Genomic DNA, 20,357 nt, shown 5'->3' with positions numbered 1-20,357 from the left:
GACAAAAAAAGGAGTAATTAGAGTATTTAATTCTGTAAAAAGGTTATTTTATGACATGCATTATGGGTTTATTTTCGGAAAAAAAAGATTTACAAACAGATTTCCTTGAATGGATGCATTGGTCTTTCTATGCACTTGAGTTGAGTAAATTAATCTGCTATACAAATTAAAAGCATAACCAGGGATTACATTTTTCTTTTGATTCAGGGCACTACTCAATAAAAATACAGTAATCCTATTTGTAATCATAGAAAAAGAAGCTATCTTTACTGTGGCCTGGAAGCCATGTTTAGACAGGATGTCAACAAAGCCGATCATCTCATAAAACAAGTCTGAAGAGTAGGTGATGAAGATGTTTCCTAAAGAGAAAAAAAAACATTAAGATATGTTTCAAAGCAATATAGATTTCTGTGTGCGTGTAAAGACATTGATTACATAATCTCATCATCAATCATTTTTAATAATTTCTTTTAATCCCTGCGATGATGAGCAATAGTATTAAGGTACAAATGAAAATAATGACTTGTGTCGTAATAAGTTAAGCAAAGCACAACATGATTCACTTGAATGCTTTGGCAAGCTTCGTCGTGTCTGGTAGTCAGAGAATGTCGCAACACTTCCGGCTCCTGACGCCATCTCCTCGGGCGGCACAGAGAAGTGCGGCACGTTTACCGAAACGCTCGGCCACTCCCAACGTCGCCACCTGAGGCGTGGGAGACTGAAGGGTTAAAAGGTCAACGGTTGCGCTAGTCAAAGCCTTCAGCCAACATTCAAATCTTTCTTGCAGTTTTAACTCTACAAAATCCCCTATTCGATACAGTACAGAAATATTTGCACTTATTTACTACTAGATATGCACAAGTGCTGACCACAATGAAAAGTGTTGTGTGCTCTTACACATCATGGCTTTTCCGCTGTTGAAAAGCACAGTGGTGATTTAAGTCTTGATGCAGTGCAGGAGGGATGTCTGCAGGTACATAGTCTGTCAACAATTGGCTTGTCGAACGGAAAATAAGAAAAAAAATACCCATGGTGATAATTCAACTATGATTTCAACTCAATTGACACGTGACCGGACGTTTGGTCGCCTTCTTATTTTTTTTACATTTTACTCACTGGCTGCCATTGAAGTTGATAGACATCCAATCCATTTTGGATAGGAAGGGCGGATGAACGAATATTCACAATGCATCCTTTCCTCATCCTCAGTTTTAAGCGGCAAAGGAGGCTCAAGTTGCTCCTCTTCCTCATTCCAAGCACGTACATCCTCCATTCTGACAAGGACAGAATTTATGAAAGCCCAAAACCCACCATCATCGCACTCCTCAGGTAAGTTCCTTACTTGCGTGAAGATTTTGCTCAAATTTGTAAACCCTCGCTGCACGACGCCCGTCGCCACCCTGACGAGCCTCCGAATTCTTTACACGTGCTTATGTAGTGGATGCTGCTGTTTGTTTGCTATGTTCTCAGGTGCTCCTATATGCAAATTCTTGACACCTGCAAACACCTGAGCGTGTTGCCAAGCCAGATTGTCTGGGAATGCTTCGAGGCTGGAGACAAAGCCGTGATGTTATTTACTAACATGCCATCTAATTACAACTTGGGCCCACTTTGACGTGAGTGTTGCAGCCTATTTGGCTTTCTACTTCTTCTGAAACACTGAGAAATAGCTTAATTCCCTGAAGGTTAAATAATACTAATACGGAAAAAAAACTAGTGTTGCACCGATACTGAATCTTATCTTATCTTTTTGCTGTGAAATGACACAAAAGTTTAGATTTCAATGAGTAGCTGTAAAGGAACTGTCTTGTACTTCAACATGAAACAACGCATTTTTAGTTTTTTGTGATGATTATGTTTTAAAACCCCACAATGCACTGAATTAATGAAGCGTGAACCGCAATGGAGAAGGGTTATTCAGTGATACGAGTTTTATTGATATTCATAAATGCAAAGATAGCTCGTGGGAGGTTGGGTGTTTGAAAAGTAGATTTTTGTAGCAAATTTTCGGGCATCCCCTGCTCTGAATGGTCTCTAGGTACGTATGTGTGCGTGTGCGGTCGATTGGTCGCCGGTCTTTTGTTCGCCGGTCTTTTGCTCGCAGTCTTTTAGTCGCCCGGAGCGCGACAACGCGACCAAAAGACCGGCGACTAAAAGATCGGCGACCAAAAGACCAGCGACCAATCGACCGTGTACCGTATGTGTGAGTGCGAATGATTGTTTGTCTCGTTGTGCCCTGCAATTGGCTGGCAACCAATTCAGGGTGTTGAAAAATAAATAAATAAATGAATGAAAAAAGTACATATGCATATATTTTCCAAATGTGGCATCGGTAGAGAATTGGCCGATACCTTACAGCTAGGTATCATTATTGAATCATTATTAGATGTGACCCAAGTAATACCTACGACCAGTCATGACAAGCAATTAGAAGCCACTCATCTTTGCTGTGACTGGTGGACGATTTGCATACAGACTGCAGTCTTGTCGTCTTTAAGTGACAGATGATCAGCCCTAAGCGCAGGAAAACCAAACGACTGTAAAAAGAAGACACTTGCTGGCAGATGACAAGGCTGTTTTTTTTTTATTTCAAACCATGTCCATTTAATAAGACAGAGACAATAAATTATAACAACGGAAAAAGCAACGTAATAGACACACACAAGAAGGGTTGGCATGGGACGCTCCCAAGCGCTGCAGGCGTCAGTCAATGCACAAGGTTTTCTGAAAGGATGTAAACATGTTTGGTCTAGAACGCATGTTTGGCATTCTTTGAGTGGCAGTTTTTCCTTTTTTTGTGTTTTTTTATTTATTTATATTTGCTTGCATGGTTGCTCAAATGCTTGCATTTGCACTTTGTGTTGGTGGAAGAGTTCACTAGGCAATTAGTAGAAGGCATTCCCTTAAGGCAGGGTTGCCCAAACTGGGGCGACGGGACTGAAAATGCAATTTGTCACGCCGTGTGCTTGATAATTTTTTTGTCTTTTATGTATATTCTCAATTTACGTAGGTATCCAGTTTGTGAAACCCTGCCTTACAATAGAAGAGTCCATTTACAGAGGAAAAAGGCAAGAACAGGTGTTATAGTATGTCATAGTTCCTTGAGAAAAAGCAGGAGGAGCGGTAGCATTAGTAGTAGCATTACTATTTCATTAACCTAGTAGAAAACACCCCGAAAAAATCAGCCCCCAAGCCCGGGCAACGGGAAATTTGATAGATGTGTATCGTGGACAGACCCACAAAAAGTCTCAGAAGCCATGACCGAAACGACACGGGAGTGGAGGGGGCAATTTTAAGGTCATTTTGGTCATTTCCAGAAATCCCTCAGACAGACGTGCTTAGAGATTTGGGTTTTTCAGCCCCAAAACTAAAAAAAATCTCAAGAAGCCAGAACTGAAATGACTGTTAATTTGGCCTGAAGTTTTAATGGCATTTTGATCGCTTATAAGAGTACTCAAAGATTGAGATTTTGTGAAAAATGAGTCCTGTGAACAAGTCTGGTTTACAAACCGGGAATTTGTGTATCACAGGTAAACCCACAAAAAAAGTTTAATGAGCCTTTGACTTAAATAGGGACATTCTGGCTATTTTTGGTTGTCCATCAAAAGGACTATTTGGGAAGATTTTATCCAATTATTCCAAATGAGAATTTGGACGATTGGTGCAAAAATTATAAGGGATTTGAGTTTTCATTATTTTAAGAAAGGGCCACAAATTGTAACTTTTGGAACTCAATAATAATTCCACTTCGAATCATTATATACAATTTTTGGAGGTCTCAATATTGTTCAAAACAAACCAGTTTACACGTGTCTGTATTCCATTAGAAAAAAATAGTACTATAACGGCTTTGAACAACACCTCTGGAAATTTCATGAGCCCCCAGATAGTTAGATGTGATAGATGAATAAACAGTACATTAATCAACAACCCTTGACACCAGGTTCAAAAAAAAATTTGGACACGTCTATAATTTACCCGTCTTTAAGACAAAATTCCAATTTGTGGGAATTCTGGTGCTCGTACTTTGAGAAATCCTACTAGAGAACTTGGCCAAACAGGAAGTTAAACAAGGCATTAACAATTTCACACAATTGCAGGGATTCTGTAAGTGGGAGGAATTCTTCATCTTACATTAGGATGATATTATCAACGTGAGCTGAGTTTTCAGTCCCCCGACAATCTTTCCTGCAATGCATCTCGGATGAATTGTTTCCAAAAATATCAAAAAGTAGAATGCGGAATGAAACCTATAGAAATAATAAGTAAACAAGCCATTTTTGTATTTACACTACGTACAAGTTACACCGCTCATCATCGTCTTTGCGCATCCATGGCGGGTCCATCTCCTTTCTGATAGTCGTTGGTTTTTCTGTGTGTATTCTGTGGGTGTGTGTTCGCGTGGGTGTGAAATGACGCCTGGAAAAAGCGGTAGACGAGATTCGAAGTCACCTTGCTGCGAGAATCGGGGATAAGAACGGTGTGTGCTTCCCTCCGGTGGCCAGTTGGGGAAAGCCACTCAGAGGTTATCTCCCGGTTGGTATTGAGGCTCTGTGGCGGTGAAGTAGTCCTCCAAAAAGGCCTGAAGGTACTCAAAGGTGGGCCTCTCCTCGGGGTCTTTCTTCCAGCACTGTACCATGAGCTCGTGGAGCGACGTGGGGCAGTCCTGCGGGCAAGGCATACGGTAGCCCCGTTCCACTTGCTCCAGCACCTCGCGATTGTTCATGCCTGCGTCGAGAGAGGGTAGTTCGTGTCAAACCTTGACCTTGAGTTAATGACTTTTATGACGTTTATATTAATGACACTGCCACATTGCAACCTTGTCCTGATCGGACCAACCGTGTCCACGGCATCGTAACTGTATGATTTCTTCCGAGTCAGGAATAAAGTGCATGAGGTTCCACATTTAATCATTCATGAAAAACTCACTAGAGCGCCGGGCGGAAAATGGTCCACCGTCTATTTTTAGAGGGTTGAACCGCTTTCGGATTCGCTCGCAGCCATTTTTGGCAGTGTTATCTGTTTAAATGGAGTACCAGAAGGGGAGCGAATAACAACTAGGAATGGGGATTAACCCCAACATTTACCTGGACTACGAGCATACCGTATTTTCACGACTATAAGGCGCACCGCATTATAAGGCGCACCCTCAATGAATGACACATTTTAATTGTTTTTCCATATATAAAGCACACTGGATTATAAGGCACCCTGTCTATTTTGGAGAAAATTTAAGACTTTTAAGTGCGCCTTATAGTCGTGAAAATACGGTATCTTTTATCACACGAATTGCCTTGCATAATGCAAGATGGCGGCCTGTTTTTAGCACCGCATGCCTCGTTGGATTTCAATGTATGCATATGAAAAGAGGCCACATAAAAAGAATAAATGGCACGCCGCACGTACCTGGATAAGGCACCCGGCCCTTGGTTACGAGCTCCGTGAGCAGGATGCCGAAGGACCACACGTCGGATTTGATGGTGAACTTTCCGTAGAGCGCCGCCTCGGGTGCGGTCCACTTAATGGGAAACTTTGCACCTAAAAAAACAAATGGACAAGTTTATTTTTATTAAATTCAAGTATCGCAAATCTTTGTGGTGTGTATTGTTTGAACAGATTGGACGTCAGTAGATTTGTGACATTTCGAGCTATTGCAGCTGTAGGAAGATTGTTGATGTGGTTTCTTTAAATTGAGAAGTGGTAATACACCAAAGTTAATTGTGGTTCATTTTTAGAGTAACTCTAGTTCGTTTATGGGAGTCAATGAGTTCATTAATTTCCTCTAACTTATAATTGCTGAAAAATGATTGTAAGATCCCGCAATGATGGCACCATTTGTTATTTAGGGAAGGGCCTATACAGATAATAAAGGTTCAAAGCAACAACAAACCAATCCATATACTAGCATAACTTATTCAAAACTTGAATTCAATGTAACCTTTTAACCAAGTTCAGAGTGTACATATTTCTACTTACTACTACTACTTTTAAAGTACTATTTTAACTCATTAGCCTTCAATAATGCCAATAGATCCATTTGAACTGTTAAGGTTGGACAGCAAAGCATTTTTAAGTCAGTCCATGTCCTCAACGACCAAAAAAAAGCATTTCTTTGCATTTTTCCAGACACAAACATGCGTTTGCATCTATTTGTTCAGTTTGTGGTGCTTGCGATCTTCGACTATGACAAATCACTACCTCATTTGTGAACGTATAGCCCCAAAACACAAACATATCTTCTATGACTCCCCCTTCATTTTCACGAGAAGGTTGAACGAGTCCACTTTCATCAGCGTATTCTACCTTGCCTGGCGGTGTACTCGTTGTCCTCAATCAGCCTGGCCAGACCAAAGTCAGCAATCTTACAAACCAGACTGTCTCCGACCAGGATGTTGGCAGAGCGCAGGTCTCTGTGGATGTAGTTCATCCTCTCGATGTACGCCATGCCAGCTGCCACCTGGGAAGTCCACTCTTTTAATTCCTTTCATCGTATCAGGGAATGGCTTTCAAAGTATTAATGCTGAAAACCTTCAAAAACTCAAACACAGACGCTACTCTCTCTTTTGTTGTTGTTAGACTTGGGCTTTTAGAAGTAGTGCATAAATGGCCAACTATTGTTATCTATCCTGTTGTCCTTTATATACAGTATTCTATTAGAAATCCATCAAGTTTATGGTTTCTTACAATATTTTCTTGGCTAAGCTAAATGCCTTTAAATGTGACAGAAGTATTTTGGTATATCCTGTTTTGTCTCACATTTAGAAGAAAGTTGTAATTATGATGTCATACCTGAGCCGCCATGTCCACCAGATTTGGAAGTTTCAGGCCTCGTCCCTCGCCGTCTTTAAGGAAGTCTAACAAACTTCCTGCAATTCAGAAAACATAACATTATTCCTCTGTTATCTTTTGTGCTATTATACATCACCATATCAATATATTGTCTTACCGCTATTACAGACCTGTCATGCAGATTTTACTATGTGACACGTCTTGACAATTCACGTAATATTCACATTCTTTTATACCAAAAAAGCATGTGCAAGGGGTGGAGAAAAACCAAATGGATAAATAGACAGACACAGAATAATAGTTGACTTGACTTGAAAGGTGTTTAATTGAATGCAACTCGTCACTATGTTTGTTCCGTTAAAGTTCCTCCACACCACTTTGCCGCATTCACTAACTTGCTAAATGATACCATATGGGAAGCGTTAAAATGTACTTGACTGCACTGTACATTTCCATGACCTCTCCTCAGCGCGCACCTCCCTGACACAAACTCCCTCCCTCAACTTGCAAACAGACGTCGTTCCTTTACAATTTCTTTGACTGAGCCGTATCATATGGGATAAATTTCAAATGACACGACAGTGAATTTTTTAAACTGTCTTTCACACAACCACTTATCCATTTGCAAAAAGATAACATAACATTTTGCCTGGTATTGAACTTTTCAACGGGTACCATGACAGATAGCCCGGACCAATATCAACAACAAAAATGTCTGTACACTGGTTTTTCTATTCTTTTACCAGTTCGCGAGCAATCCAAGCTGCCGTGGAATTGAATTCACCTTGCGTGCCTTTGAATATAAACACTTGGGAAGCCCACCTGCTTCCATCGCTATAGTCAAGTCTGCCTCAGCGACGTTCTATATGCGGAAGACCCCTACTGCTTGCTTCGTGTGCTTCCATGAATTATGTAGATAGATGACACGTGGGGACGAGCTCAACGATATAATATTGATGCGGTTATGCCTTACCTTTATTCATGTACTCCGTGACGATGTAGATGGGCTCCTCCGAAACCACGGCGTACAGCTGGACCAGCTTGTCGTGCCGCAGCTTTTTCATGATTTGCGCTTCCTCTAGGAAAGACTCGGGAGACATGGTGCCTGGCTTTAGGGTCTTCACCGCCACCTTGGTGGTGCCGTTCCATGTGCCTGGGAAATTACAATGATCTCAGATTAACAAAGCAAATATACAACCCCAGTAACAAGAAAAAGAAAACATTAATTGACACTTACCCATCCAGACTTCCCCAAACTGTCCGTTGCCGAGACGCTTAATGAGCTGCAGTGACTCCCGTGGGATTTCCCACACGTCTTTGGTCTTGACGGACAGGTCTGTCAGACGGGGCATGCCTTTGTGGCAGGGCACGATCAGCCGGCAGCACAAACCTGCCGCCCTCGCTGCCGGACGGAGACAGGAAGGCGTCACTCACGCATGTGGGAAGCTTTGACTGTAATTTTGCGTGACCGGACGTTTCGTTAAAAGACGTTTGATCCCCGGACGTTTGGTCGACCGAACGTTTGGTCGACCGGACTTTTGGTAGAACGGACGTTTGGTCGCCGGGTTCGCTCGCTGTCAAATTATGACAGAGAGTTTACTGTTGATATTTTGATATTAGATATTTAGATATTAAACTCACTCTCTCTCTCATGATTATAATTTTGAGAGCTGGTTTCAACAGCAACAACCCGGCGACCAAACGTTCATTCTACCAAACGTACGTCCTACCAAACGTCCGTTCTACCGAACGGCCGGTCGACCAAACGTCCGGTCGATCAAACGTCCGGGGACCAAACGTCTTTCGACCAAACGTCTGAGTACTGCAATTTTGGCGTCGGCCCCAAGGCGGACTCTTGGCCAAAGCTTACCAGAGTAATGGTGCACCAGCTGCTGAAGCGTCTCGAACTGGGCTCGGGTGGTGATGTAGTAACCGCCGCTGTCCAGTTTGCGAATCTTGTAGTGTTTCACGTGGTCTCCCTTGATGTCGTCCCAATCCTGAATGGAGAGGGAGTAAGCCCCTGGAAACGGGAGCACACGTAAAGATGGGCCTCTCATCCGAGATCAAATTAGAGCGTAAAGCTAATTAAACTCGTTTGCCGCCGTTCTTGGCGATAGACGTGCAATCCGTCTGAAACGGGATGAACGGCAGGGGGCTTAATAGGCGGCACGTGGTGGTTGGTACCTTTGGTTGTCTCGCTTTCCCGAATGAGGAACGTGCCTCTGGCGTTGCCGCTGGACAGCAGTTGTCGCTCCGCATCCTTCCGGCCCAGTTTACCAAAATACCAGCTGGGGAAAGATAGTTATTGTGAAGCATCAGGCTTTTTAACCATCTTTCATTTTTCATTGCAGATGTTAGATGAAACCTGAAATATTAATGACAGGCCAGGCTATGCGACTGTCATTGATATATATATACGTATATATATATGTCCATAAAAGAGGGGAGAAAATAGTCCTACTTACTCCTCGGCTTGGATGGAGTCCACCGGAGCGACATAATTACTGGGAATATAACCAGTTCCACCTGTGGTAAGGGAGCGCGCCTCCCACCAGTCGCCCTCTCTGAAGGGAATGACGAGAGACAGGAAGTGAGCGGCGCATTTGCCTGCTTTACTGACAGTCAACACAAAACCTATGACAGACTTTACAGTGCCATATTAGAGTGGTTTTCTCACAAAAAGTAACATTATCTCTGCTTTCTAGTCTAAAATCTCATCTTTGATTATTTAGTACAAATTTGGCATTCACTTGAAAATAAATGTGCTGTTGTGGGCTCTTTTTTAAGCCATGAGTGGGCAGACGAGCAAATGCCAATTCTTACATTTGCGCCTATGAACACTGCCTAGCAACAAGCGGAAACATGTGATAAGACCAAGAACAAAAAAATACTGAATTCCTCTAAAGTGTGTTCCCATGAACCGTTTAAAAAAAAAAAAAGAGTTTTAGAAGATTTGGAATGTCTGAAAAATATAAAGATTTATTTGTGACGTGTACCGCATTTTCCGGACTATAAGTCACACTTTTTTTTCACGTTTTAGCTGGGCCTGTGACTAATTCTCAAGTGCAACATACATGTTATTTTTTCCTGTCTGACCACGATAGCCTGTTATGCTTTTTTCTCAAAATATAGTTATCTACAAACTGTTATGTTAACAATGCCTATTCAGCTTATTTTTTTCCATTTTACTTTTGTTACTTTAACATATGTTTGTCTTGGCTTCTCATAAAAAAAATGCTCTCCCAAAAGTACAACTTCAATATTTATTTTTTCCTCTTCATTGTGCATTTTTTGGGCTGGTGCAACTTATACTCAGGCGCGACCTATAGTCCGAAAAATACGATATACTACATGACATTTTCATCCTTTACACTGGAAAAACGATACTGAAAATGTCCTCTAATTCTTGAAGATAGCATGTCATGTGCAAGTGTTTGGTGAGCACATCTTTTTAATCAAAATACATCTGCTTGTGGTCCTGTCCAGATTGATCACGCAAAGGCAACTCCGCCCTGCGTTGCTGTCATGCAGATGTTTCTCAGCTTACGTGCTGTTGAGGATCTGGAACCTCTCCCCTTTCCTGAAGCTGAGGTCATCATCGGTCCGAGCTTCGTAGTCGTACAGAGCCACGAACAGCGTCACCCCTGTAAGTAGAACAAAGCCATGAGATTAGTGATTGATTTGTAGATGGAAGTACTCCATCTGGGGCAGCAGGATCTGGACCTCCTGGAGGAGGAGCTGGAGGGCATAATTGGGAAAAAGCCAAGGGTGGTCTGAGTTTAGTCTGCTGTCACTTTCATGGGGTTTGTGCCAAGTCTGTCCTTAGTATGTTAGGCTTTTCTTGTGGTTTTCAGTTATTGGGTCTGTTCATATGTTAAACATATGCGGGACTTGGTAGAAAATGTCAAAGCCTCCCACACTATTTTTCTTTTCATCTCATTTTCTGCTTTTCTTCACAAACTAAATGCGGCTTATGATCTTTACTACTATTGTTTCTTTTGATCACATCGCTATGTATATATATATTTTTTGTAAGCGATTCAGCAGGTGCTTACTACTACTAAAGCCATGTCATCTGGTTGTAATCGCTGTGAGCCAATGAAAAAGCAATGCTCACATTAGCAATAATTGCTTATTAGGGACAGTGTCAGAGGGTGCTACATTGATTTATTCATATGGAATAAGGATTCATTTGACATATGGGCTCAATGTTTTCAAATCAACAGGATATACACAAGTGCCTGAAAATTCCATGCAGTACCGTGTCTCTGCTTTTTGGTTCTCCGATTTGCTTTGCGGGGCTCCAGCGATCATTTGGGTCATGCTACTTTCCGTTAAATCGCAGCTAGTGGACATCTGTCTTATGCTGGCTCGATGAATCTATTAGGAGTGGCGGGTCGTGACAAAACAAAATTTTTCTCTTGTGACGGACCTTGTTTGAGATCATTTGCAATCCCCAAAAGTAGGCCAGAGTGTCTCCAAGGCGGTGCTGAAAAGGTTAAAGGGGTTTACAAGGTGCTACTATAAGTAGAACATGCTGAGAGAAGGCATTTTATTTTAATTTTGTAAAGTCAACATGTTTTGCCTGATGTGCCTCTTCCAAAGAGTTTTTTTCTGCCTTGAGGAAGTGGTTGAAGCAAGTATAAATAGGAAACCCAGGCCAGCATTTTTGGTCTACGGGCGACACTCTGATTCGGGTTTGAATCTGACACTTGGTGTATAGTTTATGGTTTGGGTTTATGCTAAAACACAAGACTTTAAGACTGCCTTGAAACATTTTTAGTCCATAAATTCATGTGCAGTGGTGTATTCCTCATACTGTCATTCGATGAAAACTATGTACTATACAGATTGCCTTAAAAATTCCTCAGTGTGCAAAAAGGAGGCAAATCCTTGGGGAGAGATGCATATTTATTTGTACCTGGTGACTGAGATAAGGCATGAAAAATAGCTGAGAATGCTATTTGAGAGCGTGGCTGTTACTTGCCGCCACTGAAATCTCACCTGTTCCTCCTCGCGAGCGCAGAGTGCCCGACTGCGAGGATGTGTGAACACCCCCAAAGACGGTGACCCCTTGCGGAGCCCCGCCGCCGCCTCCGCTGTGGAAGTTGTTGTAATTGGGGATGGTGGTGACCCCAAAGCTCGGAGGGTAATGCTGCGGCGTGGGCTCGGAGCCATAGCGGTAGCCGGGGTGGTGCGAGAGGCCGGCGTCGCGCTCGTCCGTGAGTTTGGCTGCGTCTTTATCCTTGCATTGGACGCAGCCCATTCTCTAGGTTCTGAGGAGGAAACAGACGTGGAATCGGGAAAGAGGGGGGAAAGATGGAGCATTAGAATGGCTGCCAAACGCCAGTGGGGAAATTCTGATTCAATCTTCCTTCATTTCGGCGCCTGACTCGGAGGCTCGGCGCTGGTCGTTGGAACAATCTTTCAATTAGACTGAAATTAAACTGCACGTCTAATTACACAGTATAACATATTGTGGTGGGAGCTGTACTGAATCATCCTTTTCTGTCTCAACATTGTCCCATCATTCTCTTTTCTTTTTTATATAGTATTTGGAAGGTATTAGTGTCACCAACCAATGTTCCCTCTAATTTTTTGTTTGTCTGGGCAGAAAGACAATCTCCCTGAGCACACTGAGTACCGGTGTGAGCAACATCATCATTGCTCGCTATGGGCACACACCAGTATCACACCTGCCATAAGCAGGTGCATGTCTACTACACATAAATGATTTAGTAATAATAAAATGTAATGATTAATATCTATGAATGGGCGGCCCGGCGGATGAGTGGTTCGCGCGTCGGCCTCACAGCTAAAAAAGGGATTTTATTTTGTGCGCTCCATATGATTTACTGTGCGCAGAGAAGACGAGAGTAGTGCGCAATTGCGCACGCGCGCAGTTTAGAGGGAATATTGGTCACCAACTCCTATTTATCAGTTTGATGCGAAAAAAATCCACTTTGGGCTGCACTTGGCTTGCTTTTAATTTCTAGCAGCACAGCCGCCCTCACTGGAGGACTTTACATTGTATTTAATTGTGTTTATTTCCTCCTCCCTCGCAGCCACACACACACCGGCTGTGGGCACATGGCTGCCACGCTTGCCAAAAACACGTGGACTTATATGAGAGTGTGTTTTTGCATTTGAGCCGCTTAAAAAAAACCTGCATATGGCAGACAGGTCGTTTGTCTTTTATCAGCGTTAGCAGCCGGTTGAACTGGCTAATGGCAAATTGTTTACAGTCGCTGAGGATGGAGAAGTGCCAACCTGAGCACGTCTTTGATTAAGACTCTTCTGTCAAAGTGTGCAAAAAAAAGCATGATGATTTGTTTCGAATTCTTAATGTAGGGGAATGTAATTTAATTATAGAGGAAATGGATAAGTAGCCCTTAGGATTGTACGAGGAATGTCCTGGGTGACACTGGAGCCCCGAAATGGGAGTTAGTGTTTGAGCCAAAAGTAACATTGTGTGACTGAATTCCTTCAGCTCTGTTTAGCATTTACAAGAGAAAACCAGCCCAAATCGCCCCCTCGGCCCCGTTCCATGCACACCCCAGGGGACGGTGCGAGGGGAAGGATAAAGCTGGTCGCTATTTAAAATGTAACAGATAGAAAGAATCCTGAACTTTACAACTGCATCTTAGACAACACAACTACAGTCTTCCGACATAGGGAGGAAAAGTCTGAAGCAAGAGACGGAAGAACGCATAGTTTAATTCTCTTAAAATTGTCATTAACAAGCTCATCTGAGAAAAAAAGTGGGGGAACAAACCGTTATAAAATGATGTATACTTGAAACTAGCAAAATAACACTCATTTGAAATGTATTGAGGATACTCTATTTTCGTGGTACAACACAATTATATGCAGTAAAATGCACTATGCATTGGACAAATTCCTTTCTAATTAATTTGAGCTTTTTGTCCCGGAAGAATTGGGCCTTATAGCTTAAGGATAGCAATGATTTGATGAGTTTAGAAGCTATTAGATACCAAAAAAGCATGTATTACTTCTACAAGGGGTACAATGTTATTCTCAAGGTCAAATCTGGGAATAGAATAATACTCCAGTCTTAAAATGTTACGCATCCCACTTGACCTCTTTACAGCTAATGAACTATTTAGGGTTTATTGACATTGGTATGACTTTACATGTAAATGTATGAAGTATTTCATCGGAAATACTGTAGTAGTGTCCAGAAAATCTTTGGTTCTCCTTCCTAATTAAATTTTACGTTAATGCTGTCATGCATTTCGGTCTATCCTGTTTGTGATATTCGACAAACAGACTTGCACAGCGGAATGACATTGATGGCAATAAACAACAAATCCATTTGAAGTGGGACAAATGGATTGGACATTTAATTAGGTGACTCTCTAAAACCATGAAGAAGCCTGTAAAGAGGATTATCTTTCATTTATGCCAGGAGACCCTTTACTTTTTACGCTGCAGTTCAACTTGAGTTCACCAATTTACATTAATTCTAGTTGTGTCTTTGTTGTCTGACAACGACGTCTGTTAGTACTCCAGATGATAGATGTTGTCAAAAACAAGACTACAGGATCGCCTATTTAGTTTCAGGCCAAGACAGATTCTCCAGCCTTTCTCAAGAATTAAAATGGAATTGAACTCACTAAAATAAAAGTCTTAATTTAGGCATGAGCGCATTTACACACACGTGCCTGGAGCCGTAACAAGATACATGTCCATTTATAGTAAAGCTGTGAGATCAATATAGTAAATTAAAAGGCGAGTCATGAGAGGGAGGTTCACACAGTGTGTCTTATTTATACTGTGTAAAATACAGCACACTAAAATAATTTTGCTGTTGGCGTGAAACAATGTGCTAATAATCTCATTACTTTAGGAATTATGCCAATGCACAATTCAAGCATTTTATGACGTCGCAAATGTTGAAAAGTCTCCAGGTTTGCCATTAGGCTCGCTGGAAGATAGTTTTTTTCCCCCCGTTGAATCAAGTCGAGATCTAGTTTCCATTTTACATCTTATCTTTCTATTGAACTCTTATAAATGATGACTTTTTACACTAGCTCTTAAAAGAAACAATATCAAAAGGCGTCCAAAAAGCAATATTCCTAACTGTGTGTGGGTATAGCCATGGTACACGGTCGATTGGTCGCCGGTCTTTTGGTCGCCCGGAAGGTTATTGATAATTACCATTTAAATCGTTGCTCAAATTCCCTAAATACAAACTGCGAATGAATATTTAGTCATACTTAATGCCCTATTAATTATTAGGCTAAAGAAAAGCTCCAAATTTCCTGGACTTTTATTGTTTTTTGTTGGAGAACTTGTTAAGACCCTGACTGACGTAGCTTCTTAAAGGGACAACGCATGTACAAACTCTTATACACTCACACGTTCACTCAGTGAAACTGCTCATGGCCGTTGTTGGCTTTTATTGATGACCATGTTGTTTTACCTTGTTTTGTCGCCGGTCTTTTGGTCGCCGGTCTTTTGGTCGCCGGTCTTTTGGTCGCCGGTCTTTTGGTCGCCCGTTGTCGCGGTCCGGGCGACCAAAAGACCGGCGACCAAAAGACCGCGATCAAAAGACCGCCGACCAATCGACCGCACACGATAGCCATGCATCTGCTCTATTGATTACCCTCTAAAATAAGAGCAAATATTGTTGCAATTTGGTCTTTGCAAATATACAGCATTCATTCTAAGGCATTTTCAAGTCCTTAGCTTGAAGCGAAGAAGTATCCCTTAATAATGAGGTCACACCTCCCACACCCCACCACTCACTGACGTCAAACGTGATCTTATTCAACTCCGCAATGCAAAGTCAAACTGCGAGCGTCACTTGTCAGGCCGTGTTGACACGAAACCACAATCATCCCCATTATGGCGGCAGCGCCCAGCCGAATAGTTACAATATTTGCTTGTGTCGGACAAGCGAATTCATTCAGTGTATTAACAAGAAGACAATGCTCGCATTTCACCAGGCTACAAGATTAGCCGGACAATGCAGGCCAGTGTTGCCTTTCTAAAGTGATCTCTATGAAAAGAGTAACTCATTAAAAAAAAGAAAATGCTCAGCAGAGCTTCGCACAAAGTCGATGTGTGAGAGCCTGATGCTCTTTCTTAAAGTGCGTGAAATCTTCTGTCCGCGTGGCAACATTAATAGGGGCCATCATGTAATGCTAAAAACAAAAAGAAGAATATAACCCACACAATTACAGTAAAGCAGGTATATTGTAAGGCCTATGTAACATAATGCACTGTTTAACTTTGAATTTTACCGTCACCCTAAACCACTTGTGTCAAAGTGGCGGCCCGGGGGCCAAATCTGGCCCGCCGCATCATTTTGTGTGGCCCGGGAAAGTAATCATGAGTGCCGACTTTCTGTTTTAGAATCAAATTAAAATGAAGAGTATAGATGGATATTACATTTCCTGATTTTCCCCCTTTTAAATCAATAATTGTCATTTTTTAATCATTTTTTTCTGTTTTTAGTTCAAAAATCATTTTGTATAATCTAAAAATATATTTAAAAAAGCTAAAATAAACATTGTTTTAGATCTATAAAAACTGAATATTCCGGTCTTTTAATACAGTTCTTTTAATCAATTTATTTTTAAAAAATCTAAAATGGTCCGGCCCACATGAAATCGAGTTGACCTTAACGCGGCCCCGTGTCTGACACCCCTGCCCTAAACTATTAGAAAATTTAAAAAATATGGAAATTATTATTCATTTTAATAGCCTTGCATATAGAATGCAATTAACATTAGGGAACAATATTTTTGGAAAATAAATAGTTCAAAAATTCTAAATAACATCATTACTTAAGGCTATCTCAACTAGCTATGGGCAGGAGGATAGGTTAGGGTTAGCCCGCTAGCCAATTGCAGGGCGAAAGGAGACAAATGACCATTCACACTCCAATCAGTGCCCAATCAGCCAAACCATGGGAGCAAACCCACATAGACAAGGGGACAACACGCAATCTGCAAAATGGAAGGCTAGAGCCCAGAATTGACGGTGAAGCGGAGATGCTCATCTTCAGTGGCGCTACATTTTGCAACTTATATTTATATTCGTAGTCTTTTTTTTTAAACAAAACAATTACCAAGCAAGAATAAACTCCCTATGTAGTCCACTTTTTGTCCAAAGTCAGATGGGATAGGCTCCGGCACCCTGTGACCCTGATAGCGTTGAAAATGATTGAAGGAATGATTGCTTCAAGGATGAAAGCGTCATACCATACCACAAGGGCTCTCTTACTTTGCCCAATGGGGGTTTTAGATCAGGGGATTACATTGTTTATGTTTAAGATTGTAGGTTTATCATCCCTATTAGCTATTCATTTATTTGTCCTATATTTTATTGTCATTCTTGGGTCTGTGAAGCTCTTTGGTAACTTGCTGTGGCTAAGGGCTGAATAAGTAAATGTGACCTGACTATTGTAGAAAGGGCACAAAAACACAGATGGGGGAATTTAAGATTAGTCAGTGGCAAAATACTTTACTATATTTCCTTCTGTAAGACATAATGAAAACGAAAATGGCCCATAATAGAAAAACATTTGGAGGCAAATGGGAAAATTTCCCCTTATTTTTCAGGATTAATTCCAACGCTGGTTTTCACTGCAGGATTCAAATTTATTTCCAGATCTTCTGCCAGTGGTAGAGGGTAATTGTTGTCGTAGTAATACATTGGAAAAATTGACGCACTGCAATTCGGGCAATCATTATAGGGTAGACAAAGCAAGGAATGACGTACGGGAAGTACAAGTGGGTCAATCAGATAGTTTGTCTGATCAAAATGGGAGTAGTAATCAATTAAATGGTTTGAAATTTCATCGATTGAGTGAAATTGACTGTTGCTAAAAACATGATGACAACTTAGATGAGCAGTTGCGTGCCAGATGTGCTTGTGTAAGAAAATATGACATTTTGAATTTACAAACAAATGGTAAGCAGGTCAATAGTTTAGAAAAAGTCGATTTTTTTTAATGTCACTTTTGGCGTGTAGACATGCAGGTCATCTTTTCATGTTTTCAGAATTAAGGTCACCGCGAACCTAACAAGGTCAAGTTGTAAAAAGTCTTTGTAATATTCCGCTAAAGTTTTAAAGAAGTACTAAATCATTCAATAACATTCTACTCGTCAATTACATTTTTTAATGGGAATAGCCTGATGCTGATTTACGGCGAGGTTGAAAATAGTTTTATTTCCATTCTATCACCAGCAGATGGCAGAGATGCAACAATTTGAATCAGGCATCAGTCTTGTTTTTGAATCTTCATTGAGATAATTCAGGGAGATATGGCTGCATTTTAATTATATCACACATTGCCTGCTAGTTTAAAAAGCGTATTAATTGATAAATATAATCATAGCACAAAAAGTCTGTGATTCTTAACAACAACCCCAACAGCTCTAAAATTATTGGCATTGAATTGGAAAGTGTGAACTTAAAAAAAATGCAAATGTAATTGAATTAGAACTATTATTTGAAATATCTTCAAATCCACGCAAGCATTGCATGTGTGTATTTTCCCACATATCCAATGTTTATGACTGCATGCATCTTTCAGGCCATCAAGTCATCCTCCTCCTCATCCTCCTCCTCCTCCGCTTCCTCATCATCATCATCATCCTCGGTGTTTTGATTCCAGTTTAAGATGGACGGGCCGCCCTTGCAGACACTTGACACACATAACCCGATTAAAGGCTCGCTTTAATTGGCCATCAGAGGCAATTATTTGCTCCTAAATCAACAGGAGGCTGTCTGCGGGGGCCTTGTTTTCTACTGTTAGTGCGGTCAACGCGGCTCAGACTGCAGTGCATCCATCCCAGCTGCTGCAACACAAGAGCCCCCCCATCCACGGAATCCCATCGCAAAAAAATAGATATATTTTCTAAAATCCCCATCTCTCCCTAAGTCATCCCGATATAGGAAAAGAAGGGGAAAATGATGGCACCAATTGAAATGCAACTCGCGAGTAGGAAAATAAATGAAACGTGCTTACCGGAGAGGAGGGTGGGTTGGTGGTGGTGGTTGTGGTGGTGGTGGTGAGGAAGGAATTAAACTAATCCATCGGAGTTCCCGGCCGGTGATTATTCGTCTGCTTCCTCAATAATGTCTATATTTTTTCTCTTTTTTTGCTTTCTTCAGATAGAGGCGGAGTAATGGAGGAAAAGGAGACGGAGAATGAGGGGGAAAGAGGATAGCGGTGCCCGTCACTGCCGACTTGGGAGCTCCCGGAGCTGCTGCCGTGCGTACATACGCCCGTGACGAGGGCGTCAAGATTGCGGTAATTACAAGCATCATTTCCGGTTTTTTCGCATTACAAAGTAAAGGCATGCTAAAATAGGAAAGGCTAGAAAAGGAGCGAGCGTTCTGCGCTTGGAATGTATTCGTTTCGAATACAGACGTTGTTTAATACGATTATAAACGGGGAGAAACAATTAGACAAGAACGGGAAAGACAATGTTTAAGTACTGAAAAGAGGGGCGGTGATTTTATGTTGTAAACTCGCGCCGTCTTTGGGTTATCTTGCATCAGCCTCCCTTGTTGTGGTGGACTTTGATTGACAGTTTGATTAGACCAACCACGCGTTACAACGGGGAGTAGACCCCGCCCCTTTCCCACTCCCTCGACCTGATTTGGAGTGACTGAATCCAGGGCAAAGCTCTAGTTGTCTTTTAAATAGCCAATGTTTAAAATAAAATCATGCAATTATTCAACATAACAATAATTCTCACCAGATCCAAAGGCACTTTCATAAGGTATCAATTCTATTCCTGTTGCACACAAAAATACAGATTTTTAACTGCTTCACCTTTCTCTCTCCCAGTTCCCTAAAGTGCTATGAAAACTCCAAAATTACCCCAATTTGACCAAATGGAGGAAATCAATCATTCTCCCATACTGCAAGGATCTGGTAAGTTTGCTAAACTTTACATAATTTTGCACACACTATCGTATTTGACACATGTTGAGGCAGAAATTTGAACATGTTGTGTGTAGGGATTTTTTTTGTGACATGTTGTGTATACCTTTACTATATAGTATGCTCTGATGCTGCAACAAAGTGAATATTATAAGTCTACACGCCCCTGTTTATAGTGTAGTTGGTCATATTTATACTATATATATTAAATATAACTTTTTTTTGAAAGGTATAAATAGTTTTGATATGGCCCTTTTTAAATATATATATATATATATATATATATATATATATATATATATATATATATATATATATATATATATATATATTTAAAAAGGGCCATATCAAAACTATTTATACCTTTCAAAAAAAAGTTATATTTAATAAGGAACCAAAAAACAAGCCATCCTTCATCCTTTATTTTGCACTTGACTTAAGTTTTTTTTCTAAGGCGGTAGCATGACTAAGACTCATCTTCCGTGCGTGCACGTCAAATTCGTATAGATGTGAATCCGCAATCCGTGCGTCGAACCACCCAATCTGAACCAGTTTTGTCCAGCTTTCTCCCTCCCTCGTAGTTTACATATTCATGCGGCTGCTCGGCGTGAAAATGGCAGCTTTGCATGTCATCACGATA

The 20,357-nt window shown here is 41.2% G+C and overlaps 1 protein-coding gene and 2 long non-coding RNA genes across 3 annotated transcripts in view; 2 read left to right on the top strand and 1 right to left on the bottom strand.

The window, feature by feature from the left end:
• Nucleotides 1-1,262: 1,262 nt before the first annotated feature.
• LOC144090016 (uncharacterized) lies at nt 1,263-10,424 on the top strand. The gene is made up of 3 exons (XR_013305260.1): nt 1,263-1,329; nt 1,471-1,616; nt 10,276-10,424. It is a non-coding gene; the product is annotated as an uncharacterized LOC144090016 (long non-coding RNA).
• Nucleotides 2,561-19,063, bottom strand: LOC144090009 (tyrosine-protein kinase fyna). Its single transcript, XM_077621291.1, has 12 exons — nt 18,794-19,063; nt 11,794-12,065; nt 10,337-10,433; nt 9,255-9,353; nt 8,974-9,077; nt 8,660-8,809; nt 8,027-8,191; nt 7,763-7,942; nt 6,790-6,866; nt 6,304-6,457; nt 5,407-5,538; nt 2,561-4,728 (listed from the first exon to the last, which is right to left on the bottom strand). The coding sequence occupies exons 2-12, from the start codon at nt 12,053-12,055 to the stop codon at nt 4,520-4,522; spliced, it is 1,629 nt and encodes a 542-aa protein (XP_077477417.1). The 5' UTR covers nt 12,056-12,065; nt 18,794-19,063; the 3' UTR covers nt 2,561-4,519.
• Nucleotides 18,824-20,357, top strand: part of LOC144090015 (uncharacterized) — a 16,698-nt gene continuing 15,164 nt past the window's right edge. Inside the window, exons 1-2 of the long non-coding RNA XR_013305259.1 lie at nt 18,824-19,078; nt 19,622-19,708. This is a non-coding gene — a long non-coding RNA (uncharacterized LOC144090015). The remainder of the gene's footprint in view (nt 19,079-19,621; nt 19,709-20,357) is intronic.

This window comes from Stigmatopora argus, chromosome 15, assembly GCF_051989625.1.
Source record: "Stigmatopora argus isolate UIUO_Sarg chromosome 15, RoL_Sarg_1.0, whole genome shotgun sequence".
Classification (NCBI taxonomy): domain Eukaryota; kingdom Metazoa; phylum Chordata; class Actinopteri; order Syngnathiformes; family Syngnathidae; genus Stigmatopora; species Stigmatopora argus.
This window is presented reverse-complemented; position numbering and strand designations above follow the sequence as displayed.

Coding starts and splice junctions, on each gene's coding strand:
- LOC144090009 (XM_077621291.1), bottom strand. CDS start 12,055: ATGGGCTGCGTCCAATGCAAGGATAAAGACGCAGCCAAACTCACGGAC. Junction 9,078..9,254: donor GACTCCATCCAAGCCGAGGA/GTAAGTAGGACT, acceptor ATCTTTCCCCAG/CTGGTATTTTGGTAAACTGG. Junction 7,943..8,026: donor GTTTGGGGAAGTCTGGATGG/GTAAGTGTCAAT, acceptor GTAATTTCCCAG/GCACATGGAACGGCACCACC.